A 26,396-nucleotide genomic window follows, 5' to 3' on the forward strand; every position below is an offset into this window, starting at 1 on the left:
TAATTTTAGTAAGGTAAAGGTTTGTTATGAACTTGATTATGATAATTGAATAGGATATGTATAGCATAAAATTCAATGACGGGTTGTTCCCGATATCCACTTTGTACATGTATAAGATGAATCATAGTAATAGGAAATCGAACAATCGCATTTCTATATACATACATGGGGTTAATTACCTTTTATGGAATGTGTTTAGAGATAATAATTATGCTGTACATTGCACATGCTTTGAAAGAAATATTCGAATCTTTCAATGATATAAAATTACTAATAATAATACTCTACTTTTATTTTATTACTTTGTAAGAAAATAAACAAATTAAATAACATAGTAATTAAAATATAATTTAATTCAAAACTACAATATCAAGGTGATGATCTATTCAGATTTTGTCTCTTTTCCGACAGAAGGTATCCAAACGGGTTGTTCGCCTTCAGATAAAGAATTTCCACCTTTCACTTCTCCACTCAACGCAGTTTTTACGACTCTCACCTCCGATAATCTATCACGGTGGTTTTTTCTGCAGTTGATCCAATATGGAATTGTGAATGATATGAAAGTTGCAGTAAAGACATGAGTTGGGGATCGACTCGTGAGCAAATGGTATCCAACAGAGGTTCCAATAGCACTCATTATTCCGTATAAACCTGTGTTTCGAATACAAGTAATTTTCATCCAATCTGTTCCAAACAGGACTAGGGTCTACAAACATAAAGACTATGTCACTTTAAGTATACATAACATTGTTGTTAGTATTCAATGATTGATAGTTTTCAAAAGTATTGTAAAAATTAAAAAAATGTATGTCATTAAGTGAGAACAAATAATAAAAATACATTTATTCAAATAATATAATATATATTCAAGTTACAATTAGTCTAATAATAGAATCAAATAATATAAATATATTTATTTAGTGTAGTTATATCCACAAAACCACTGCAATGGGAACAATGCAAAGACTATTTTTAAGCCGCAGTATCAAAAAAGGAATCAATCAACTGAGCAACCTGATGTGGCGTGTACTTAATGTATTTTTCTTTGTGCTTGGTAAACTGAACATTAGCATAGCGTTCATAAAAACTTTGATACTTGTGAAGTATAAATTCTTTATTATCCCTCTTCAAATTTTCCCTTAATTCAACATCTGGAACAGAATAACTTCTCTGAGTGGATGAAATATCTTCCATTTCCTTATTGAAACCAGCAAATTTATCTTTAATCATCCTACAATATTTGTCCGCCAGTTTTCCAGGTCCCTGTAGAATAGCTATTGGTACATCTTCTGATGGGGACCATATGTGAGAAAGAATTCGACCCCAGCTTTGAGAGTATAGCCGTCTCTGTTCTAGTATCATAGCATCATAGGACTCAATACACTCAGGTTGAACCAATATCACAAGATGAATCAGACCAGAACTATTCAAAGCTCTCAATATGTACTGATTGTTGTTAAGTCGAAATATTGCTTTTAGGAATTGATCACTATATGATTCACTTTTGTTAATTAACGTGAAATTAAGCTGAACCAAAACTTTTTTTAGGTACAATCCAACCAAGGCTTTATTTCTGTTATTAACGGATATTTTTGTTTCGGTTCGAAGAAGTGTTTGGTTGTATGAAGAATCTTGCGTCGTTAAAACGACGGCTAGTGTATCCACAAATCCTAATAACTGTTCTAAGAATAATAATACGTTGGAAGTCAATTGAAATACTGTTCCATCCTTTGGCAGTTTCTCTTTAGTTGTTGAGTCACCTCGAACAACTTCAATAAAATCTTCCAAAGTAGTGTAACCAGTTGTAAAGAATCCATTAGACATAGTCTTATACTTGGATCTAACATTTGGATCACAGTTTTCAAGTGTTGATTCCATTAATGGACTCATGTTAGATAAGTGACGAATTGCTAAAAATAAGGGGATTACAGCTAAAAAGTCATGTGATGAGACGGATTTCTTAACGCGATGAAGGATGTACTCTCCTTCTCTAACAATTAAATCCATTGAATCCCTTACAATGATCTCAAAAATCCTTTGTTGAAAGGGATGAGGAATGATACCAACCATTAATCTTTGTTCACTGGCCATTAGCTTCTGAAGACCAGAAACAGTTTGTGAAAATATATCAACTTCAAGCTCACCCAAGTCTCCCCCATAAGACAGCAAAGGTGTATTGCCAGCAGAGCCTCCAGCAATCGGCGTTTTCTTGGAGAGATCTAATTTACTAGACACGCTGCTCAGCCGTCGATTGATAGTGTTCGATAAACGCGAGACTCTAGTTGAAGACGAAAGAGGAGTACTCACGTCCAATTTTGGAGAAGAAGGTCTCCTGTAATGTTCTCTTAGGAGGTCAATTGACTTCTTCATCACATTGCCTCTTACAGTGGCGTAAACTGTCATATATTCATCATGTTCATTATAATTCAACCATTCAGCAATGCGTATCAATGTATTTTGAACTGCATCTTCCTCAGAAAATTGTTCACCAAGATTTTCATTGTCTTCAATAGCCTTTAATAAATCTTCTGGCAAGACAGGTTTAGAGTATTTTTTGACGGACTCTGTGAATTCCCGACTCAGAGCATTCCCACCTAATGAGTATAATGACTTGACATTCTCTAACTCTATACTTTGTGGATTAAATGTCTTGAAATAGATCAAAGCTGCTCTTAGGCGAGAAAGAACAGCCAAGAAAGGCTCTAGTGGTTTGGGGCCCGCTTTGATGGCTCCTTCCGACTCTGCAGAAACGTCGTAGTATGCAATGACAGAGTCCAGGGCCTCCAGTGTTTTATCAATGTTTTCCTGTCTCCTTTGAAGGGATTCTGTTTCTGCATAGACAGGCTCAATGATGGACTCCAGTCGAGACATTCGCGTCTTTAATAAAAACATTACATTCTAAATCAGGCCTCTTCAATAAAATGAATCTAAAGTACCTCAAAAGATTCAAGGATTTGAACCATTCCTTTTGTAAGATCTCCAGATTCTTTATTTTTGGAGATGAGCCAGGCAAGAGCCTCCTCTTCACACTCCAGTTGCTTCGATTGCATCTTTTCTCTTAGGTTTCAGAACTCGCAAATCGAGCGTTGTTTGTATTGACAAATAATAGTGGAATAGATTACTGATGGATTAGACACTCACCCTCAAGTCCCTCTCTCCTTCACTCTCAGTAGACACGGATGGAGATGGCATTTCACTTCTCAGTCCTCCCCTTTTAATTCTTAATTACAACAAATAGTTCTTATGCTGATGAATTGAATAAAATAAAGCTTTAATTAAAATCAAGACCATGTGATCATTATTTGTACAAAGGTAGTGTTCGTGATTAAAAAAATTTGTCCGCTAGGGGGCCTGAAATATTACTCCATAACTTATGGAGTAATATACTAATATCATAATTCATAAGTAATTAATTATGTACCCTACATGAATTTACCCTTCTATTTTTAACCATATGATATCAACAAAGTAAACTCTGGGAAGGGGGGGGGAAATTCATATTATACGGATAATGGTGGCATTAGGGAAAATTGATGAACTTAAGGGACTCTCCTGAGTCCTTTGGGACATGAAAAAATGGAATTTTATTAAAATTAAGATACTTGGAGACAAACATCATACAATTATAACAAAGTTAGGTAATGAGAAATCATAGCGCAAACCCGGGACTTATAATAAAGGGGGATTTGCATTTTGTTTTCATCCTATACCCTTGAAAAAAAAAATCGTCTAGATTTCTACGTTTATGATGTTAATATGGACGATAGACTTAGACAGGGAGCTTTATATACATATATTGCTCCCTAACTTAGACAACCAATGGTTACTTTGAATAACTACATCTAACCCTTTTATGGGTATTTATCAATTTTCTTTAGATAGGGGTTACACACTATTATCTTAATATTAGATAATTTAAAAAAAATAAAAAATACTCATCAGTATAGCGAATAAATCGAGAATATATTAAGAATAAGCCTCGGTTGACTTGTGATTTTAAATATTCTCTCCAGAGAGAAATATAAATTTTAGTAAATTTGAATGATACTTGTGAAATCAAATTTTCTCAAGCATCTCCACTTTCATATTGCTTGGAATAGTTTGTAATAGAGACAAATAATAGTTCTATATATGCTACATAATAAGAAGGATTTTGAAATTAATAGTAGTCAGACAATTATCACAATAACGTAATAGCATTTGCATGTCCAGAATACAACCGAATGAATCAATAAGATAAAAAATAAAATAATGGAGAACTTATAAATAGGGAATGTAAATTTTGAAGAATATCATTGATGATTTATTGTCAACACCAAAACAAACGCATTATTAGTTTTTAACATTTCAACTATTGTTTTCAGTAAAACAACTTATAATAAGTTAGTATCGCAAAAATTTAATAATTCATTTATTTGTATCGAGATTCTAGATCTTTGCAAAAGTAATATTCCAATATTGTAACAAGCACTTTGGCTGTTTAGAGGAAGATTCCCTACTCAATAAGTTAGGGAATTGAAATGGCATTCAGATGTGGCAACAGAAGTCTACAGAAAGTTAAGAGGTCTGTTTTATATTTAGTGAAACACATTATCACCTAAAAGTTCCAAATAACTGTATTATCTGTAATAATTCTAATAAGATGTCACGCAATTTAGTTGTTTAGAGGAGGATTCCCGACTCAATATGTTTGGGAATTACTATGATATTCAGATATTTCAATAGAAGTCTACAAAAGTTAAGAGGTCTCTTATATATTTTTTACAACACACAATCACTTAACAGCTCGAAATAAGTATCGTTACGATTCTAGACTCATCTTCCACTTGTTTTTCAATGACACAAGTCTAAGATACTCCTCAGTAGTAATAAAGAAATCAGGCGTGAGATTTAAGTGTCCAGGTTATATAATTATACATTTAGATAGTATATTACGAAGTCCCGACTTATAAATAGAATTGATATCAATGTGATTGAGATGAGGGATTTCTGCGTAATATACATCAAGGACACTGAAGAACTCCTATTAATGAAATAGTTTTCTTTTTAAACGAAGACAAAGCAGAGTTCAATTTCAAGAATTTAAAAAAAAAAGAGCTGGGGATGGAAGATGAGAACTCTCTCTCTTTTCTTCACTGATAATTTCACTGGATTATTCTGTGGTTTTATGGAACTCCTTTGTTCTTATATGTAGAAGTAAACGATGATTCCGTAGAAGATCTAGAGGAATTTAAGTATAGAGACAATGATTAACGAGGTCAGAAGTTACTTTAACATAACTTGATATGAAGAGGCACTTGCACAATCAACGATCTTTCCATTAAAGGAGACGAGATGCATCTACCGAGTGAAGCACTTGTTCAAGAGATCTCCCCTTAAGAGTCGAGATCCCATGAACAGACCATGACATTGAAGAGAGTATCAATGGCGTGTGAATGGGATATTCCTAGGTTGGGGAAGTATAGATGGATGCGGATCCATAAATCCGATTGCTCTTTAGGAGAGATCCATCCAAATGATTATGAATGAAATTTCTTTCCACGCAGTTCCGACTCTTATCCTTTCTTACATCCATTTTTTTGCTGGATCACTGCGTAATAAAATTCAAAGTCATACCTACACGCATCTAAAGGTTTTGTGAATCAAAAAGAAGTTGTAAATCCTATATATTGTCCTAGGATTATTTCCTTAAGTAGTCCTTGTTTAGTCCCAGTCTGTGATAACAAAAAGCGACATCTTGCGTGGAATAAAAGATAACTCTACGACTATGATATATCTGATCAATTATATAAATCAAGATAAAATACATATTTTATAAAATGTATTTTGGGTTAAGCTTACAGACGCAGCTGAATACAAAATAGCTGTTGCTGGAATGAAATTTTCTGTTGAAATCAGCTGTTGATCTTATCATTTTACAGCCAGTGTTATTAATTATTATAACAAAAACAGAGCCTTAAAAAGTAGAGTTATGTCATCGGGCTATCCAATTTGAAGATAGCTAACTTCCTTAGTTATGACTGACTTATGAGTTATGTGTTTGAGTTACGGCCCAAAATATTCCAAATTTAATACTATATTTTAGGTGAAGAACTCTACAAAGGCAATTTTTTTTTAAATACCCCAAGTATACCCTCTTGTCGTGCGCCGTGGATTACAGGAATTGTTCTTGAGCTGAGGGTATGACACTTTTCATTTCCATGGGACAAATTCCTTGGAAGGCAGTGGGTCCTAAAAATGAAATGAAATCTTAGGAAACCATAATATAATTCTCGATTGTGCTCTAAACATTTTGAGGAAATAAGGAATTCCAACTCTCAAGCCATTCCATCATTGTTTAAACATGTAAAACCTAAAGTTCCAAGGTTCACTAAAAACTCCAACAACCCCATTTTCATTCGGGAGAACAATACTGATATAATAATTAAGTAAATCTCAAGCAACTTTTTTATTTCGAATTTCAGGTAAAAAAAAGATCTCCCAAAATTTCAGGATCATACATACTTAACTCCATATTTGGAACTTCCTACTTCCATAAATAGAGAAATAGACTTAGTGGACATGAATCTAATTTCATCAACAATAGAAGATGAAACTTCTTATACATATATATTTTTTTTTTTTTGCATTAGTTACTTTATCTTTAGAAAATAATAATTGTATGTATTACAAATGTTTCTCCTGAGATAAAACATATAAAGGAAATAAATACCAACATAAAAATCCAACATGGAGTCTATGCAGCAGAAATAACGTAATTAAAGAAGAAGTTGGGGGGAGAAAGATGTCAAAATATGGGACGCAGAATCAAAGTTTAATTCTTTAAAAATGCGCCTCTCTTCGGTATTTAATAAAAACTATGTAAAAATTTTAAGTTGCAAGTCTTCACATTCCAAAACGATGATCTAATAAAACCATCGATAATTCACTTCAGTTAAGATTAGTTGAGAAACTATATTTTTTCCAATTAATCTATTGCGCCAAGAACTGTTTTGATCAATTATTTAATTGACAGTAAGATTTAAATCTTTATATTTGTTGGTTCCATTTTGACCAACTATAGTTCACTATTTTCCTTAATAATAATTGTAATAAAGCTGGGTTATTAACTCAGCAACATGAAGTACATCATAATTGTGAATTCACGTGAAAACGCTCTACTCGTTTTAGAGGACTTTATCCTATAATAATTAACTTAGTTATTATTTCCTTAAATACCGAATTTAATATTAATAATTAACTATCCGATTCTGTCTGCCCTACTTAACTATGAAGTGTTCATTGATGGCAATTTATTGACGAATGAGAATCGTGCATTGTGTGAACAGCTTATTTCTTTTCTTTTTTTAGAAATATGACGTCATGGTATGAGATCATAGTTAATAATAATAACATTGAGATTTTATTTATTTTTATAGCGGGCATTTTGTGTTCGAGCTTGTATTCCGTATTTATTAATTAATAATTGTAATAATTAATCAAAATCATGGATCCCCAAGCCGCAACGACAGGACCTGGGTTCGTCGGAATTCGATTTTGTCTAGTAAGAATTCTTTCTATAGGCTTATTTCTATATAAATGTCCCATTTTTTGGAGCTCCAAGATTATTTTCCTCGAATTTTTAATAATTAATTTTTATTTTTGTCGCTGCATATTTTCAGGAATGCAATAACATGTTGTACCCAAAGGAAGATAAAGAAAACAAAGCCTTGATGTACGCCTGTAGAAATTGTGATTATAAGCAATTGGCTGATAATAATTGTATCTATGTGAACAAAATTATGCACGAAGTGGATGAAGTGACCAACATTGTACCCGATGTAATTGGCGATCCCACTCTTCCGAGGTCCGAAGATCATCCCTGTCCTAAGTGTAAACACAAAGAAGCCGTCTTTTTCCAGGTAAAAAGCTATGTCTGTGTCTGTCTCCGCATCGCTTTCTCACTTTTAAGTCTTGGAAGTTATCAAGTGCAAACTCCAATTAAATATATTTCTCTATATATAATCCAAACCTATTTTTTTTAGGCTCAATCCAATATTGTTGAGCACAACATGAAGTTGTACTATGTTTGTACAAATGTCATGTGTACACATCGTTGGTCTGAATAAGTCAGTACAAGGTTTAAGAATGATGATGATTGAGTTTTCGTCTTAAACCCACGATACTAAACTTTAATAGTCCATAATCCCTTCCCTTTATAATGCATTATTATATTTTTTATTCAGTTTTTGTTATACCTTCCTAAGTATTGATGATCCCATTAATTTCTAAAATAAGGGAGTAAAAACTTGCATTTTATTTCCTTGACATTAAAGTGCAAGGGAATATCACACAGTGTCTGTTGTATAAATATTCAAACATTCATTGTTAATTTTTAAATTGAAGAGTGGCTTCAAGTATATTTTTCCCCAGATGTTTTCATATTGCAAGAAGCCTAAAAGTACAAAAATGATATAAACTAGTTTTAGAGCTATAAGTGTTAAATGAAAAGGTATTGGCTCATAGTTTCCTATCTCTCATTAAAATTTATTAATGATATGAACTTTCTAGAAAGTTTTAATTTTGAAACACATAGTATGAACCTGATTGTGTTTTGCCTTTCCTAACTAATAATTTTATATGTTTTAACTCGTGTTTATCGATGTGATTTACTTAGGATATAATTTATTTATTTGATTAACTTTTCATATTTTTTTATAGTCGGAATCAAGAACGGCAGATGATGAAATGAGACTTTACTATGTTTGTACAAATCCCCAATGCACTCATCGATGGACGGAATAGTTTATATAAATTATATTTATAATCAAAACCTTATTTATTCAATTTTGTACATTATCAAACATATATTTCATATTATATTGATATAAAAATCCTCCTTTTTGTTTTCATTTTATTGTAGCCTTCCGATATGAGTTGGATTGGGTTTGGCTTCTGATTGGAAATATATATAGTATATATATATTTCCAATTAAATCTTTTGTATTTTGAATCCAAGTTTTTTAAAACTGCGTAATACAACTCTGATGTTTCCCAAAGTGGGGGTCGTAGGGCACAACCGAGGAGCAGCAAAAGGATTTCCAAACAAAAATAATATAATTTAGATTGTCGTATCAAAACTTAAATAATAATCTATGTAAATATTTTTTATAAGTCTCTTCTGGATCATTTTAAAAAGTATTTCTCAGAAGACAGCGCTTCATAAAAACATAACTGAATGCACCCCTCTTATCGCCACAGCTAATCATTGGTCGTCTGACATTCACAATGTGCTTATCGAAATTTCATCTGACCAAACACTAAAAAAGATTTTGATTCTATAACACTTTTGACGAATTATGGATTTCTGTGATGAATAAGTACCCACTATCGGCTTAAGTAGCTTTAGATGTAATTATACCATTTGCCTCAAATAATTTATGTAAGAAGACCTTTTCTGTATTAACTTATATCCAAAATAAATTGCTGCTTAATGTGGATCTTTGAGTTGATGTGTGCAATATTAAACCAAGAATAGACCTGCTTTGCTCAATTTACATGCGTCAAATTAAGACCCTGATTCATTTATAAACCTTTTTGCACATCCACAGACTGTAATGTTATTTGTTTTTTAGTCTTATTTTTGACTTAATTTATTGCAAAAAAGTTGATTGATGGTTTATAAATTATTCCAAGTAGTACATATATTGCTATTTACAATATATTAGATTAATTCTTCATTATATTTCTTATTTTTTAATATATGTAGAATTAAGATCTTTGTTTTTGATCGACATAGTCAAATAACTGATATTATTTGCCTCTAGGTTAAACTTTATAGGGGGATAATTTAGGTATTTAAGTCATATATTTATATAAAATTAAGTCTAAATTTTATATTCATCGCTCAATGAGGGGTGTAGGGGTTTGCACATTGTCTAGCAACACATTTTAAGGGTCGAACTCAAAAAAGTTTGGGAAAAACTGATTTAAGTTATACATTGGAATTAAACACATCCTCGAGAATTACGTAACGATAACTGGGAGCCTTACAGGTTATTTAATTGAGAGTAAATCCTGAAGGGATTAGTTGAATTCTGTTTTAAAAGAGACTCCATGTGGAGGCTTTATTTTATTCACATAATTATATATTTTATCATTATTAAGTATATTGATTACTTAATTAATGACGGGTAATATTTAATTATAAATCTCTTTTAGCATGTAATCATCTTGAAATATATTATTTATTCAAGAGGGGTTTTATTCACATCCATATATCCATACTCGTTAATAGAGCCTTACAAATGAATAATAAATAGTGTAAATTTGCATGGCGTTGCTCTGGACATAAAGAAATTAAAAATAATTAAGAATTCTTCTGCTTAATAGAAAAAAAAAGTAGTAGAATTATTTGTAAGTTGGTGTTGGTATGTACCTTCGTACCTTTTTTTATAAGCAGATAGAGTAGGTTTGCCCGATACATAAAGAAATTAAAATTAAATTTGAACTTTATGCTTTTTTTAAAGGAAATTATAAGGTTTAGAAAATGTACATAGCCGACACCAACACAGAGCGAGAATAATTCTTAGAATTATTTTATGACCTTTATTTTTTTTGTTTTATAAGAAACAGTAGTTTGATAGTAAAAAAAATGTTGTTAGAGAAATGCTGCTAATTTAAGGCCTTCATGACCTTGAAGGGCAAAAAATTGTTATCAGGGCCATCTCTTGAGTCTTAATAAACTACATGAAAAATTTATTGTCGGCTGTCGATATTTCTCTTTTCTTCCCCATATTAACTTTTTTGAATGTAGATAGGTTGAATTAGAATGATCTCTTGTTAAGCTGAAGCAATCCCCAACAGTTATTGAAAAATAATTCCATAGTTGGTAGATGACCAAATAAGATAACGCCATGTTTGAGCTCGTTATCTCTCTTCCAAAAAGAAACGGAAAAATCGTGAATAAAGACATACTTTACCAAAGTTAACAGAATATAATAACATTGTGATTTTCATCCTAAAATTAAAAAATAGAGAATTAAAATATTGACTAACCAAAGAATATTCAAGGATTATATTATACTTATACACGAAACAGTTTAAAATAATGACAAATCGTTGTAAACAGAGAAAATGTGAGAGGCTAATGCAGGGCTCGACGGTAATTAAATAATTGTTGGGATAATTGAATTAGAAAATTCTACTGTAGCTATCTCCAATTTCGAGATAGAAAGATATAGTATGACGTGATGGCAAGCCTGTACAAAGTACTCAAAAATAGCTCCTAGCCAACATGCCTAGTCATTTTTTTATATTGCTAGGCCCGTGAAAAATTTACTTACTCAAAATACCCCAAAATACCTATGTACGTAATTAGTATCTATACGGATATATTTGATTGGCTTAAATTAGAAGGAAATATAATACCGTTTTGTCTAATCAGAAACTGGGACACAAAGCGCTTTCCGGAATATGTTAAATATATCAGTTGGTTCTGGAATTGAAATATTAGTTTTTATTGCGAAATTTGTCTTTTAAAAATATATTTTCTCAAGAAATCAGCCCTAATATTTGTAGCCAGTATCTATTGGATTAATAAGACGTTGACACAAGGTAATAGTCATGATTTGAACCCAAAATTGCCTGTGTATATGTGGTATTTAAGGTACGGTATTATGTAGCCAAACGGGCTAGATACAAGCCATCCTGCATTAACCCGACCATTTCTTCTGCAGCCACAGGCTAACGTGTCTGTTGAGTCCGGGGCTAAAGCTTCGTGAGTGTTGTCATATCAGTAAATACGTAATATGTAGCCGTTAAAAGCAAGCTAGAATGAATTTTCTCAAAATTGAATATGAATTACTTTCTTAGACGAATTATCGTCAATTTCTATAAACAAATTATTCCTTTTGATTATGGAGGAGGTGCAAATTGCACTTAAATTAGCAAAAATTGACAGATTTTATTTGAAAGGCTATATCAGATTTAAATAGTCTATTAAATCAAATTAAGGTTCTAAACTACGGCTTAAATTCTTGGGCATTTGAACTCATCCCACAAATTTGAATAAAAAGCGTATAATTGACTTCAAATATGGCTATGAAATATTAGACGCTGTAACCTCGCTAAGACAAAAATACCCTATGTATTTTGTTGTCTGCTGTCGATTCCCTCCTCTCGCTTGATACGTCATGGCTATTTCATAATTTTTGATAAATAAACAAAGTAATACGTTATTCAATACTTATTCTACGTCTCCAAAAGGTAAGGAATACAATTTCTGGTTGATCCCTTGTTGATATGTATATAACATATATAATTGCCATTTTATTATTTCTATGAAGAAATTTTGGCTATAATAAATTTGGATTTTTCCCTTTTATTAATATTTATTCAAGATTGTTTTTAGTTGATGTATCACATTTGTCGAAATGTGTCTGTTCAGCTCCTTTCTTAGTTATGTATATTGCTGTACTTACATATTTTAAATAAAATATAATTCCTTTCTCCGAGTTTTATGATGTAATACAACTCAGGTTTTTTTTAAAGCTTTGTAGGGCGTAAAATCTTAATTTTTTGTTTAGTTTTTAAATATATTACAAGCAGTAATACAATGTGCAAAATTTAATCTTTTGTTCCTATTGATAACAAGGCATACTATGTTGGTCCTCTATTACTTTAAAGTTAAAGTTTTGTTTCTATATTATAATAACATAAGGTTAAAAAATAAAAATAATGGAAAATTCTCATTAAACGACCTTCTACTTTGAATATGTGTAGGGTAGACTGGAGTAAGTTAATCACCATGTCGGTACAAGATGATCATTCTTAAAAAGTTAACTATAACTAGTCACATAGCAATAAATAAGTAATTTTAAAATGGTCAATGCTTTTGTTATTTTATTCTCTAAATATTGGAAGGTATATATATATAAATGGATTTATCAGTTAACGTTCCATTGCTCCAAGTAAAACGATAAGTACCTGGTTTTTACCTCGTTTGGATCCACCAACAACGCAATGGAAATGAAGTTTTCTTAATTACCTCCGACTACGAAGTTTAACGACTCTTACGTTTTTGATTTTGTTTGTTTGTTAGTCACCAGGATTACGGCAAATGTTACTGATCGATTTTGATCAAACTCGGTAAAAATATTATATATGGTCACAATAGGAGGCTATTAAATATTGAAAGGTAAAGGTTAGAGGTCAAGGTAGCATAAAACGTCTTTTAGTTTGTTTAAAATTACACATACAGATCCAAGGTAAAAACATTTCTAAAATCTTGATTAATAAAGCAAAATTTACAAATAAACTAGACGAAGGTTAACAGGCGATGCTTGGGCCAGCGTTAGGGTATTCTTACAGTCATTATAGTATAGCACCTGTTTATTATTTTAAAATGTATTGATATGATTTTTTTTTTAAATAATGGAGATAAATAATCCACGAATATTTGTTCATTTTTGCAAATATTGCAAAAATAAAGTAATAAAATCTTCCGGAAATTGAGAATACTAAACTATCTCAAGGTTTAAAATTGCATGATTTTGTGGCATTTCTTCTTAAAAATTGACGTTGGATAAAAAAATAGAAAAAATATTCAGAAAATGACATATATTTCGGTTAAACATCATTTTTTATGCGTCAAATTTATACGTAAACAAAACTCCCGACAAATTTCTACTAATTTTATTGCATCTACAAATCCAATATTCCTTTAAAAATCCATTTTTTTGCACTTGAAAAAACAAAAACGAAAGTCCAATTTTCACAAACAACTTATTTTCCCATAACTTTTTTGATATTAAATAAATTTAGGATACGTCCTTATTCATATAGTCATTTTTTAGTCACTTGTTGATTTATAGCTCTAACCTTCATCAAGAGTCTCCTTGAGCTCCAAAAAATAATTTTTGTGAATAGAATATGCCCCCCCCCCAATCGGCACCCTCTCTTAGCCTGACCAGGTTCAAAAGTGGCACCCATACAAACAAGGTTTCAGCCTCCAATACACAACAGTGTGGACACCCATAAAAGATACACGTCCATTGAATTGTAGCCTTATAAAACTGAATTATTTGGGTATCCTGTAAAAGTTTGCCATTACGTCATACTTTTTCTTTCTATCTCAAAATTTGAGACAGATACAGCAAAAAGTTGAAATTCAATTGTCGACCCCTTTTAATAATAAATAAATAGCTTTGCTAAATGAAGCGACGCAAAAACTATAATATTGGAATAGGAGGAGAGGTACGAGGAGTCGATCGATCCGTGGACTGAGGACGAGGATCTTTGTATATATTCTTTGCTTGTTATTTCCTTAGTACTGAAAGGATGTGATATTTGAATTTCAACTTCTCTTCAACTTTTTGATAGAAAGAGAAAGTATGACGTATGGGCAAACTTATAGAGTGACCCCCTGCATTTTTCTTTAAATACTAATTGCTGGATTTTAATATTTTGTGTACTCATTTTTCAAAATTTTAGTGATCTTTTTTGCTCATTTTAACCCCAAAATTCGCTCAAAAATCCTAAGTCCAGTAATAATCTTACCCCACTGCTGAACTTACGCTAGTCTCTCCATCATATTTAAATAAGGCAGTGACAAATTGTGTCTTTATAAATAACTACATATATTCAAACGTTCTATGCATAATTATTTCCTGTGTTCGTTATTGTATTATTAAGCTCAAATACAGACCTGCTAGTTATTTGCCCCTTTTATGAGTGTATTTTGTAAGGATGATAAGGGAGTTTATTTATCTAAATTGATTTATCATGACAGAAATGAACCATTATAACACTTATACACTATATTCTGAATGACTTTTAAAGTGTTTTTTAGACAATATAAAATACCGTCTATGAATATATTTTTTTACTTTAGATTGAATATTTTAAGATAAATTCTGGCAAAGGTAGACCAATTATAATTAAATACACTATAAATAAATGGTATTTTATATTGAGAGTTATGAAAATTCATGACAGTTATTTAAATCAAGCATGGACTTTTATTTACAGAGTGGGGATTGTGTATTATCTCCAGTTTAGACTCTAACAAATGAATCAGGTCTTTATACAAAACGTTACAAAGAAACTCTTGTTATAAGTATTTTCTAGTCTTCGTGCCCCTTCCCCCAATTTTAGGAAGACCCTTTTAATTAGGATTGTCAATAATCGTTTAATAGTTCGAATTGTTCATAGTTAAAAAAAATCGTTTATGAAGACCCCTATTTTTATCAATATATATATATATATATTAGTAAAAAAAAGTTTTACTTTCTGTCTGTTTGAATATAGGAAAACGAGTCATTGGGTACACTGTATACCATCCAATATATATATATATTATAAGCATACTTTGATCTAAAAAATAGCAATGTAGTAGTAGTATTAATAAAATCTTGCAGGGGTGTTTTTTTATTTGTCCCATATTTATAACATAATTCAAGTGCATTTTCTGTATCTGTTAAGAGTTGAATGAAATATATAAGCAATTATGATAAAATAAATATATTTTTTTGTTCCTAAGCGCTCTAAAGACTTTTGTACTCATCAGTCATCTCAATATATTAATTTTTTCCTCAAAGTTTGATTATTATTCTTTCATTCTTGAGGACAGACCACATATGAAATGATTTAAGTACTGAAGAGTTACGTGATGAAAACAGAAAGTAAAACTGATGATTTCTTGGCGAATTATCTTCTATATTATTAAAGCAAAATTATTTTTTGAGCCGACGCCTAATGACTCCGGGCAATACCGGGAACTAACAATAGCATTTTAATAATATATATAATGTACAGACCTTGCGCTAGCTCTGTACAATGTTAACATAATGTATGCGTTTGAATAACAGAGGGGGAGGACAATGATAAGATATTTATTCGAAATTAATAATAATAATTTCATTTCAATCTTTAATCTGTGCAAAAATATTGGTATATTTTACTCCCTCGTTTAATACATAATTTCAAAAGGGCCAGTTTATGTAGTAAGAGGGCTATCAAAAAGGCATGTTGAGCGGAATGTGGCACGTAGTCTGAATACCCCTGTATTAAAAGTTGTTGGAAATTGGTTGATTTACTATGATTGCATTTTATCATTTTGAAATTTGTTAAAACGAAACGATTAGACGTTTAAAATTAATCAAATTTAATGTGAACAATTAGTTAATTAAACAAATTCGAAAAAATGAGCGATTATAAATGGTGAACACCAAACCATTAACCGTCATAGTATTCAAATGCTATTATTCTATATTCAAATTATTTGATTAATAATCGTAGTAGATACTATGATTTTCCCTAATAATAAATTAACTGAAATTTATTTATATTTTAAAATTTTAGTATTTAATTTGAAATAAAATATCAATTACTAGCTAATCGTTAAATATTCAAAATGAATACATTAATAAGCATCCATCTCCAAAAATACTCGCAGTTCTGACGTCCCTGACTGTTGGAGATTATTTTTTTTCATAGCATAAAACATTGTGTATACTCATATTATAAAATAATTAAATGCGAGATTCCTATGATATATTTTAACCTCTGAATTATTTGTAAGTCTAAAACCCCTATAAATCTCTAGAGAGAACCCTAGTACTTACATAATTTACTAGGGTTCTCCAAAAAAAGTTTCAACATTGAACAGTAATTCCTTATTCTCAGACAAAACTTTCACTAAACACCCTTTATATAGTTAGAGGGAATTAAAAAGTTGTCTAGACATGAATGAATTAACTTTTAAAAAACAAACACACAATTTTTTAACACTATAAATATATTCAAGGGATCCCTGGGACCCCAGGGTTGACAAACTAATGTTTCCATGTAGTCCTACATGAACATATCTTTGATGTCTACAATAAATAAAATTATTTAATCGACAATTTATGTGAATGATTTTTGACTCATATGTATAATATATAAAATAGTAATTTAAAAAATGAAATTAAGTAGTTGAAATAATGATCATGCGACACATTTTCATTTGTATTTTAATTAAGGATTTAAAAATATGAGTGTAATCATGAATATGAACGTGAAAATTGTCTAAATCCTCTTGAGTGCAAGTCAAAAAGTAAAGTATACATAGGTTGGCAAAAGTTATAAAAATTGTAGTTAATAGTTTAAACAATAAGATCCCTTATATCTTCTAGGTTACCAGTTTATACTTTTTTTTACATGTATGCTCAAAAAAAAAAAGCTTCGCCCAAAAAATATAACCCTACTGACGCCCCTGTAAACCCAACAATTTGAAAAATGTTTGGGATAAGAGCAGCTTAGCTCCCATGACGTTTCATTATATTAGCTGCAAGTAGCTATAATTGCAAGGAAACCTAGACAAATTTCACTACGTATCTAGTAAGACACATGAAATGATTAGAGTTTTACAAAATATGACCTAAAACGCGTGCGAGAATGTTAGTAGTGGGAACCTGAACCTGATTTTTTACTTTTTAAAACTGCTATAATTATTATTTCATTCTTGAGAAGGACACAACTAAGTATAAAGTAATAACTAGTGTGAAAGACGGAGAGTAACAATAATGATTTGCTCATAAGTGATAAATTTAAGTCCTTGTTGAATGTAGAGTAGAATTGAGGGATCGATATATGATAATTTCATCCTTTACGACCTTGATATATAAGAAGTGGCTCTTGTATTTATGCCCTGCCTTTCATGGCTACCAGGACCTCAGTTGATAAAAAGTCATGATAGATAGTCTGCTTCCCTTCCAAACATTTGTCAAAGTGCCAGGATTTTATACAACTCAAGCAATCATTACTCTGATTTCGATCTTCAATTCTACTCCAAGTCCAGCAATGGTTTACAATTAGTGTTACTGTCCGGCATTCATTAGAACACATACTTTATACTTAGATGTTACCTCCTAAAGAAAAAATAACAATGATAAAAGCTTTGGAAAATAAAAAAATCACTCTTCCAATTCCCAACTAGGATAAAATATTGCATGCTTTAAGTTCATATTTCATACAACTCTAGTTATGATAATATCTTGAATAAGATTTCAATTGTATTGATCCATTCGTATCATCAATATCCTATATTATTTGTTTATAAATCATGTCATATTTTTTAATAAAAAGACCAAACATATTGAAAAGAAGGGATCTTTTAATAAATGTCATTTTAAAAATAGACAGTTTCATAGAAAAACAACATTAAATTAAATACAGACACAATTAACTAAAATAAACCTTGATAAAAAAGATCATTTTGTAAGAAAAAAAACAAAAAAAACACATTTTTTTATAACAAGAACAACTTCATTTGCTTAAAAAGGCCCCATATTAAAACATATTTGTACGAAAATCAGGATTAGAGACAAAATTCGTCTATTTATTGAACCCGAAAAAATTGGTCCATGATTTGATATTGATATAATTTCTAGATGGTGGTCTGTAGTGTTGTGTTGGTCCTTATATAGGACCGAGAAATGCGGACCAATCCAGTCCAACTGGTTGGTCCTTAAAGAAGGTAAAATCGATCTCTTGTGGTTTGCCTTTGACTGTGTTTTTCCCTTTTTTTATTATTTTGTTATACAATAAATTATATAACTAAGTAAAAATATAATTTGTTTGTATTATAATGAAAATAAGAATATTTTTTGCAAGATATGCGCAATGCTCTCAATTTATATACCTTATTTGGCTTAATAAACATAAATAATAATCAGAAAAAATAATTTAAGAGTTATGATCGAAAGAAAATAAGTTCGATTTTGGACCGATTATCACCACTAATGTCTACTGTGTCTTCGTGCACTATATTTGTATAATGGACTGGGACCATATTCTGTTTGCATCCGACTTACGTAACGATATCTGAACGTAATTCAATTTCATTAAATTTAATGAACCTTTAATTATGGACGATCTTGTACATTTTGTGACAATGGAGCATTACTTCTTCTACTAGATGGATACCTCATATATTATTCGGAATGACCAGTAAAAACTACTACAAATAAACCAAGGATGTACTGGTATTTAATGACTCTTTCTCTAGGTATAAGTCAGAACAAAGAAGTCATCAATTATAATAACAAAAATACACAAGAATTCAATCTCTCAAAGGCTACATTTAAAAATTTAAAAAATTTTGTCAAAGGGAAATTCATCATTAAAAAAAAATCAACAGTTTTTATAAATGCCAAAAGAAAGAAGTAAGCAGTCACTTTAATTCATTTTTTTTTTATGAACATGATCTTTTAAAATATAGGATCTTAACGGCATTTAATATATATGTAGAATGGTTAGGGGAAACTGCTTGACCTCCAATTTGAAATACTCAAAAGCATTAAACTTGAAAGTTTAAAAATAAAGCACACATATCTACAGGGTGGGGATTTTAAATCCCGAAAATGAAAGGATAAAGTTAGCTTTAATTTATTTTCCCAAATTATTTCAGAAATTCACTAATCATTTACTCTTACATGGCGAGGTCCAATGTTAAGTCAAAAGCTCACACCAACCACCTCCAGCTTCAAGCACTACCTTCCACCTGGCGAGGAACTCCTCGTTCATGTTGGTCATTGTCTCGAAAAAGTAAGCCTGCAAGGAGTCAACAGTCTTATATGAACTTTTATTGGACTCTCTCTCTTCAAGACGTTTCACAAATAGTTCTCCAAGTTTTTAAAATCTGGCGAGCTAGGAGCGCACATGTCCATTAATTTCAATCGTTTATTCTATTAATTTATTATCAGTTATTTACCCAAAACGATCATGAGCCTTCCTTGCAGCTGTTCCCGACCCATCAAACTTCTTGAAAGCCTTGACAACATCGTAAACAGTTAATTTGGGCAGCTTAGTAAACTTAAAAAATCTTTGGTCGTGTACCTGGAACGGAGGCACAAATTCCAAATATCCCCTTAAATTTTCTTTATTAGGCTCATAGTCAGTCTGAAAAAGGCCGTAAAGTTTTTGTATTTTTTGGCTATTTTTAAGATTCAAAGTTTTTTTAAGCACGTACTGTTGAAGAACTAGATCAATCATATTAGTATATTTCAAATTCTAATGTTTAAAAATTCCAAAACCATTTTTAAAATGTATGTATCATGTTTATAAGTGGAGTTATCCCTTTTTAAAATTGAAAATAGGTATTTTTTATTCAGAGGCTCATAGCTTCAAGAAGAATATGTTCAGACAGTTTAAATATATCTCATTTGATAGCTAAAAATCTGAGCTTTGATTTAAAAAAACCAATTTCCTCAAAAACTCTCTATATCGTTGTCAATTTGAGATAATAAAAGAAAAGTTCATATATTTGCGTTCCATAACTAGGAAGTGAAGAAAGGTGGAGGGAAGCGAGAGAAATAATAAAATGAGGGAACGGTAGAGCTTAAAAGTGTCAAATTAAATTCCTCCTGAGAATAAGATCCCAAATTCGTGATCGGCGTTCATCAATGGAGAAATGTGCACTTTTCAGAAGTAATCCCTGGCAACGAAATTCCCATACGTTATAATCCATAATTCTGATGAAATTCCGGTACCAACATATGAATTTCCACTAGAAAATCAAGGCGACGTTGAAGAAAGAAATGATCCAGACCTTGAAATTTTGGAAGGCGCATTATGTGGGCATAAAGAATTTTACCAGCAAGAATTAAATGATTTGTTGTGATTTAGGATTAGAGAATAAAACATCTGAGCCCCTGGCTTGACGGTTGAGTGAGAAAAAATTGCTTAACCCCAAGGTGAATGTCAAACATATATGTAATTTTCTGGAATACTTTCAAATTAAGGAGGACCTTGTTTATTGCCACAACATTCCTGGCTTGTTAAAATAATTATAACATCCAGCTTATCGACCCCATAAACGGAGGTTATTCATAGATATTTCGAATAATATTTTAAAATGTGTCCTTCTACGCAATGGAACTATTTTTGGTACAATTCCAATTGGGCATTCTATTATTTTTTCTGAAGTTGTATGGGGACATCAAGAAAGTTCTTGAAGGAATTCAATATGATAAACACAAGTAGACAATCTGTGTTGATATCAAAATGGTGTGTTTCCTTCTTTGCCAACAACTTTGTTTAACAAAAGATCCATGTTATCTATGTTTATAGGACAGAAGAGCTAGAAAACAGTATTGGGTTAAGTCTGATTGGTCTCCAAGCCTTAATTTAAGCCCTGGAGACAAAAATATTACTAATGAGTAGCTAATTGACAAGGAGAAAATTGTATTTCCATATCTTTACATAAAACTAGGACTCATTAAACGCTTTATCAAAGCTCTACCCTATGTTGGCAATGCTTCAAATACATTGAATTGACATTTCCAAAACTTTCAATTACGGAAATAAAGGCTAGTGTATTTGATGGACCAAAAATACGAAAACTCATCAGGGATGAATAGTTTGTTAATAAAACGAGAATAAAGAAAGAAACGCTTGGGGTTCTTTCAAAGATGGAGTAGATAACTTCCTGGGAAATCATAAAGCCATAAGGTACAAAGATTTAGTGAATAGACTGATGGATGACTACAAAGTCATGGGATGGAAAATGAGTGTAAAAATGCATTTCCTTCATAGCCATCTTGCAAGCTTTTCAGATCTCTTGGTGATGTAAGTGATGAGCAAGGGGAAAGATTTCATCAAGATTTAATTGTAATAGAAAATTGTAATGGGGAAGATGGGATATGCATTTGCAAGCAGACTATTTCTGCAACATAAAAAGAGATTTTAGTGAGGTAAAAATATAAAAAATTGTAATAAAAGAAAATCTTTACCTTAAATTATAAAATATAAATATATATTAAAAATATATGTACTCTTTTCAAAATTATATTTTGTGTTGCTATTAGTTTATCTGAGATATCCTTGACTACATATTCAAAGATAGTTTTTACCTATTAACTCAAAATAGTAAGATTATTAAAAAAAAAAAGTTAAAAGTTACATTTATTAGTAGTTGATAAAATATGTATTATGCTAAAATGGTTAATGTCAAGTTGTACCAGAGGCTACAATTTTAATTGAATAAAATAAAAGACTTGATGTGAGATATGTAATTATAATAAAGTAAAATATTAGATCTTATCCGAACATGAATGTTATACATAAACAACAATCTTAAATATATTAAAAAAAGCATGAAAAAATATTTGAGTCAATGGGGGACACATTTTAAATATAAAAGTGTTTTTCATTTGCTAAAATTTATTTTCATTAATTAAAGAGGGAAATTTATTTATAAATTAGGCCACAAGAAGAGATTCGAGATACTTTATCCTCAACAAAAGATGCTTGAATTCTAATTTCTACTAGAGTGTAACAAGATGAAAATTTAGCCAAGGAAGAAAACCAAACAAAACTAAGCTTCATACTAGAGTAGAGTCGACTTTTTACTTTCCGAGGAATCTATCCATCTATATAAAAAATGAATATATTCCACGGTTGAAACTATGACGGAATCCATTTAGTTTCAGATTCAGAAGAAATGCTCTACATGTCAAATATATTAATAATAATTTGTTAATTAGGTACACCAACAATGAGAAGCTATATCCATAAAACTAAAATATACAACAATTTGAAACTTAAATACAATTTTACTTTGATAACTTTTAAAGCCTAAAGCTTCATTCATGAATACCTGAAGAAGTGGACTTTTTTGTTTTCCAAGAAGTAAGACCAAAGGAAGATACTTCTAACTTGATTATCTATCACAAAAAATATGTTCTTAGTCTTATTCAGAACTCCATATTTCACTCGGGACGACGGTATTTCTAACTTTTTGAAATTCTATTTAATTTTCCACAGTAGACCACGCGTAGATTCATGTTCAATAAAAAATACTTTTCTTAAGTTAATTTATGTTACCTTTAAAATTTGAACAGCTGTTGTTTGAGTCATGACAATACCATAAATATATACAATACAGTATAAGTATGAATATGTCATTGGAGTAGTAGAGTAGTAAATGAAAAACTAGTTTTTCAAAAAAGAAAACTTTTTTGAGCGAGCACTTGCTGGAGCATGGCCATAAGTAATAGGCATACCCACATAAATAACATTTTCATTATACATACATATATGGGGTCATTCTGCATTAATTGACTAAAGGTTTTCACCCACCCCACTCTTTTTGAACTAGAATAAAATAACAATACATAATATTTTTGAGCAAATAGGCTTTTTTTCTCAATCTATTTATCAGTGACATACAGAACAGATATTGAATCCCTACATGGCAAAAAAATATTGTCAAATCCATGATCAGTTGGATCTAATTGGGAGCTTTATGGGTATGTTAAATAAAAAAAAGAAACAAAAAAGAAACATTGTAACCGCGACAATTTGAACAATGTTTTGAGGAGAGCAGATTAACTGACATGGCGTTCTATAAAATTAGCTACAAACAGCTGTAACGAGGAGGGAGGGAGAGAACGAAATAAAGAAGGATAAAGGTAATAATTACACTGACGTCGATCTTTAATTCTACTCTGAGTCCAATAAGGACTTTTAATAAGAGTTGTGTAGATACATATTTAGGACTGAAGACTACTGGAGTCCCTTCCAGTTTAGTCTCAGTCCGATCCAGTTCATTTCTGCATATCAGCCCTAAAAACAATAAAGTTCGGGCCGTGATGTCTGCACTCAACTTTGCTTATTCTTTTTTTAATAAATCTGAAGGAACGGGAGTTTTAAGGAACAGTCTCAAGGACTGATATGACCGTTTTGCACGGTCATTGTCCATTCGACATTTTGTCGATCGACGTTTTACCTGTCGACGTTTTGACCTATTATCGTCAAAATGGTTACCAACTTTAGTCATAATATTAGGTAGAATCATAAAAAAAGAAATACATATAGGCGACAAAGGATTTTTATTGGCAGTTCAGCATAGTAAGGCTGCAGTAAATTAAAATCTCTAGTCTGCAGTAACGAACCCCATCTATTAGGAAGGGAAGAAACCAATTTAAAAAATAATGTTCCTGTTTACATATTGAATACATCTATCTTTGATGTCGTCTATGTCCAAATTAATTTTATTTAATTCATAATAAAATGATATACAGGATGCAAGGTGGTGCAAGACTTATTCTCTACACGGTAAGTATCAATAATAATTTCGATTAGCACCAGTAGATTAATTACCTTATCATACTATAGCTATTTAAAATATCCGAATGCATGTCCTCGTCAAAAAGTTTATACAATAACTTCCTATAATTGTTCTCACCAGGAGGGATGCTAGCTTTCATCATTGGGTAGGGGGAGGGGTGTTACGTAATTACTTATATAAATATGTTCATTATTATTATATATATATACTAGCAGAGGGCGCCCGCGTTACAGAGCAGAAAAAAGGGAATAGAAACAAATAATGAAGGTAGAAGAAAAGAGAAAGAGAGATGAAAAAAGAGACAGGGGGAGTAGAGACAGTGCAAAGGAGAAAGATATAGAAAGAGAGAAGGAGAAAGATATAGAAACAAGGTTTTATTTTGACCAAAAACAGATTTTTAATGACCTTGGAGGCCCCAAAAAAATATCATAAGGACATGCCACGTTATTTTATACGTCTACTTGCTAAGTTTCAATCTGATCCGTTCGACTGTTTTGGATTCTATGTGTAATAACACCAAAACAGACTTATAAATATCTAAAGGATATGATTTTTGAGGGGGGCTTCAGATACTTTTGCCCCTGCCCCCCCTTAAAGAGCCTAGCAACACCAATGGTCCTCACAAAACTTGTCATATCCTTACCAGAGTATTTTACTAGTGTTGTGTTGTGGTCAGACTTTAAGAAATTCAATAGAACTTGAGATACATTAAAAAAAAGTTTTTTTTTCAGGAAAGGGTAATTTTTACATAATGACTTTGATATTAGTTTTAATACCGAAACCACGACAAGACCATTACTTTTAGGAGTCTGAAACGAAACCAATACCTTTAAAAATTAGTCCCAAGACCAACACCGATTTCGAAAATTACATCCGTAATTACTACACGCTGCCCCGGGGATATTTAAGAAGTTAAGGTTACAATGAAACCTTCAAATATTGGTTGCAAGACAAAGACCGATCTCAAAAATAATGTAAATACTGACTACATTATCTTCTATGTGGTAGCTTAACAAAAACTTATCTTAACGATCTATCTTGATAAATATGGTACATTTAAGATTAAAGACGAATATGATTACTACTCTGAAATACTCTGCTCAAAGTCATCACACCTTTCTTGTATCATATACTAAATGAATGATATTGCATTTAACCTCTAAAGAAATTTAAATTAAGATTTTATGATAATTAATTTGTCTAAATTGTATTTAAATTCAAATACCAGAAATTACATTTCATGCTTCAAATGTTGACTAAATTTTTTCGTGAATGAGTAATTGAAGTTTAATCAGAAAAAAGTACATCTAAGAAACTGAGTTTGTATAAATACATTTCTACAAAATAAATAATTTCCCTAATTTCTGCATTTACTTAATCAACAACTTCAAAGAAGCTATTTTTTTTTCAATGGGACCCCAGGATCGTCCGTAAGAAGACCTTTTATTACCTTGTGAACTAGACAAAATAACAATAAAGATATCTACTTAAATAAAATGATTTATCAACCATTAATTCTTGTATATCTGTTTATTTATCTGTGTGGACAAGAATAATGTTCATTCATAGCAAACTAATTCTATAATTTATCATTTTCCATGATGATCTTTCAACTACATTAGTACATGGATAAACTAATCAGATCACGGAATTAATATTCAGGAATATGTATATTATATAATAATATACATATTATTCATCATTTTTACTATCTCCGTCACTTTCTGCAACTTTTCTAACAACTTGAATTTCTTTTCTCAAGTTTCTATTTTCATGGTATGAATATAAATATTCTTCGTTAAGTTGAGCTAAGATCTCATTTAAAATCATATTCTTCTCCTAAAAATGTATAAAATATTAACGTATGATACGGATCAGGGGTTAATTTTGTAGCCACGGAACTTCAAAATGAGATGGAAATGGGATAAATGAATAGAAAAAGATTAAAAATCAATTCCAAGTAACATCATAAATCGCTAAAACAGTATCATTTATTTTCGTCGGCAAACGTACGTTCCTCACTATTCCAACGTATGAAAGTAACAGACTGTGTTTCCCAAAAACACCACTTTAGAATCTTACCTCTAGATTAAAATCCCACCTACTCAACTACTACTATTTCTACAGCCTGATTACCACGCATTATAACAAAGGAAATTATTTTGTCGCACCTTGTTTGTTGTATAGATTTTTGGCTCCAATGTTTAATTTGTCAACCATTCTTTTATGGTACAAATATTACATTCCTATATTATGATACATCACCACAAAAGATTGAATTCTGTAGAGTGTACCACATAAT

The 26,396-nt window shown here is 31.0% G+C and overlaps 2 protein-coding genes and 2 long non-coding RNA genes across 7 annotated transcripts in view; 1 reads left to right on the top strand and 3 right to left on the bottom strand.

Annotated features, from left to right (window-relative positions):
* Polr2I (RNA polymerase II subunit RpII15) overlaps positions 1-8,875 on the top strand; it is a 566,921-nt gene extending 558,046 nt beyond the window's left edge. The window contains exons 1-5 of one of the 4 annotated variants that reach the window (XM_071890993.1): positions 6,029-7,365; positions 7,419-7,543; positions 7,662-7,901; positions 8,025-8,108; positions 8,701-8,875. In XM_071890993.1, coding sequence (XP_071747094.1) covers positions 7,487-7,543; positions 7,662-7,901; positions 8,025-8,108 — 381 coding nt within the window. In that variant the 5' untranslated portion in view covers positions 6,029-7,365; positions 7,419-7,486 and the 3' untranslated portion in view covers positions 8,701-8,875. Of the gene's footprint in view, positions 1-5,928; positions 7,366-7,418; positions 7,544-7,661; positions 7,902-8,024; positions 8,120-8,700 lie in introns of those variants that run through there. The other 3 variants (XM_071890994.1, XM_071890992.1, XM_040719586.2) reach the window with 3 other exon arrangements.
* Positions 281-3,327, bottom strand: Exo70 (exocyst complex component 7). The gene is made up of 2 exons (XM_040719571.2): positions 2,937-3,327; positions 281-2,877 (listed from the first exon to the last, which is right to left on the bottom strand). The coding sequence occupies exons 1-2, from the start codon at positions 3,048-3,050 to the stop codon at positions 973-975; spliced, it is 2,019 nt and encodes a 672-aa protein (XP_040575505.1). The 5' UTR covers positions 3,051-3,327; the 3' UTR covers positions 281-972.
* A 1,698-nt stretch (positions 8,876-10,573) lies between the features above and the next one.
* LOC139906311 (uncharacterized) lies at positions 10,574-11,694 on the bottom strand. The gene is made up of 2 exons (XR_011781749.1): positions 11,066-11,694; positions 10,574-10,999 (listed from the first exon to the last, which is right to left on the bottom strand). It is a non-coding gene; the product is annotated as an uncharacterized lncRNA (long non-coding RNA).
* A 10,331-nt stretch (positions 11,695-22,025) lies between these two features.
* LOC121124367 (uncharacterized) lies at positions 22,026-22,970 on the bottom strand. Its single transcript, XR_005866293.2, has 2 exons — positions 22,622-22,970; positions 22,026-22,541 (listed from the first exon to the last, which is right to left on the bottom strand). It is a non-coding gene; the product is annotated as an uncharacterized lncRNA (long non-coding RNA).
* Between the last annotated feature and the right edge of the window lie 3,426 nt (positions 22,971-26,396).

Source organism: Lepeophtheirus salmonis, chromosome 9 (genome assembly GCF_016086655.4).
Source record: "Lepeophtheirus salmonis chromosome 9, UVic_Lsal_1.4, whole genome shotgun sequence".
NCBI lineage: Eukaryota > Metazoa > Arthropoda > Copepoda > Siphonostomatoida > Caligidae > Lepeophtheirus > Lepeophtheirus salmonis.

What these genes read in the sequence shown, in the direction of transcription:
- Exo70 (XM_040719571.2), bottom strand. Translation starts at nt 3,050, where the DNA reads ATGCAATCGAAGCAACTGGAGTGTGAAGAGGAGGCTCTTGCCTGGCTC. An exon ending in AAATCCTTGAATCTTTTGAG is followed by an intron (nt 2,878 to 2,936) that starts GTACTTTAGATT and finishes TTTTTATTAAAG; the next exon opens with ACGCGAATGTCTCGACTGGA.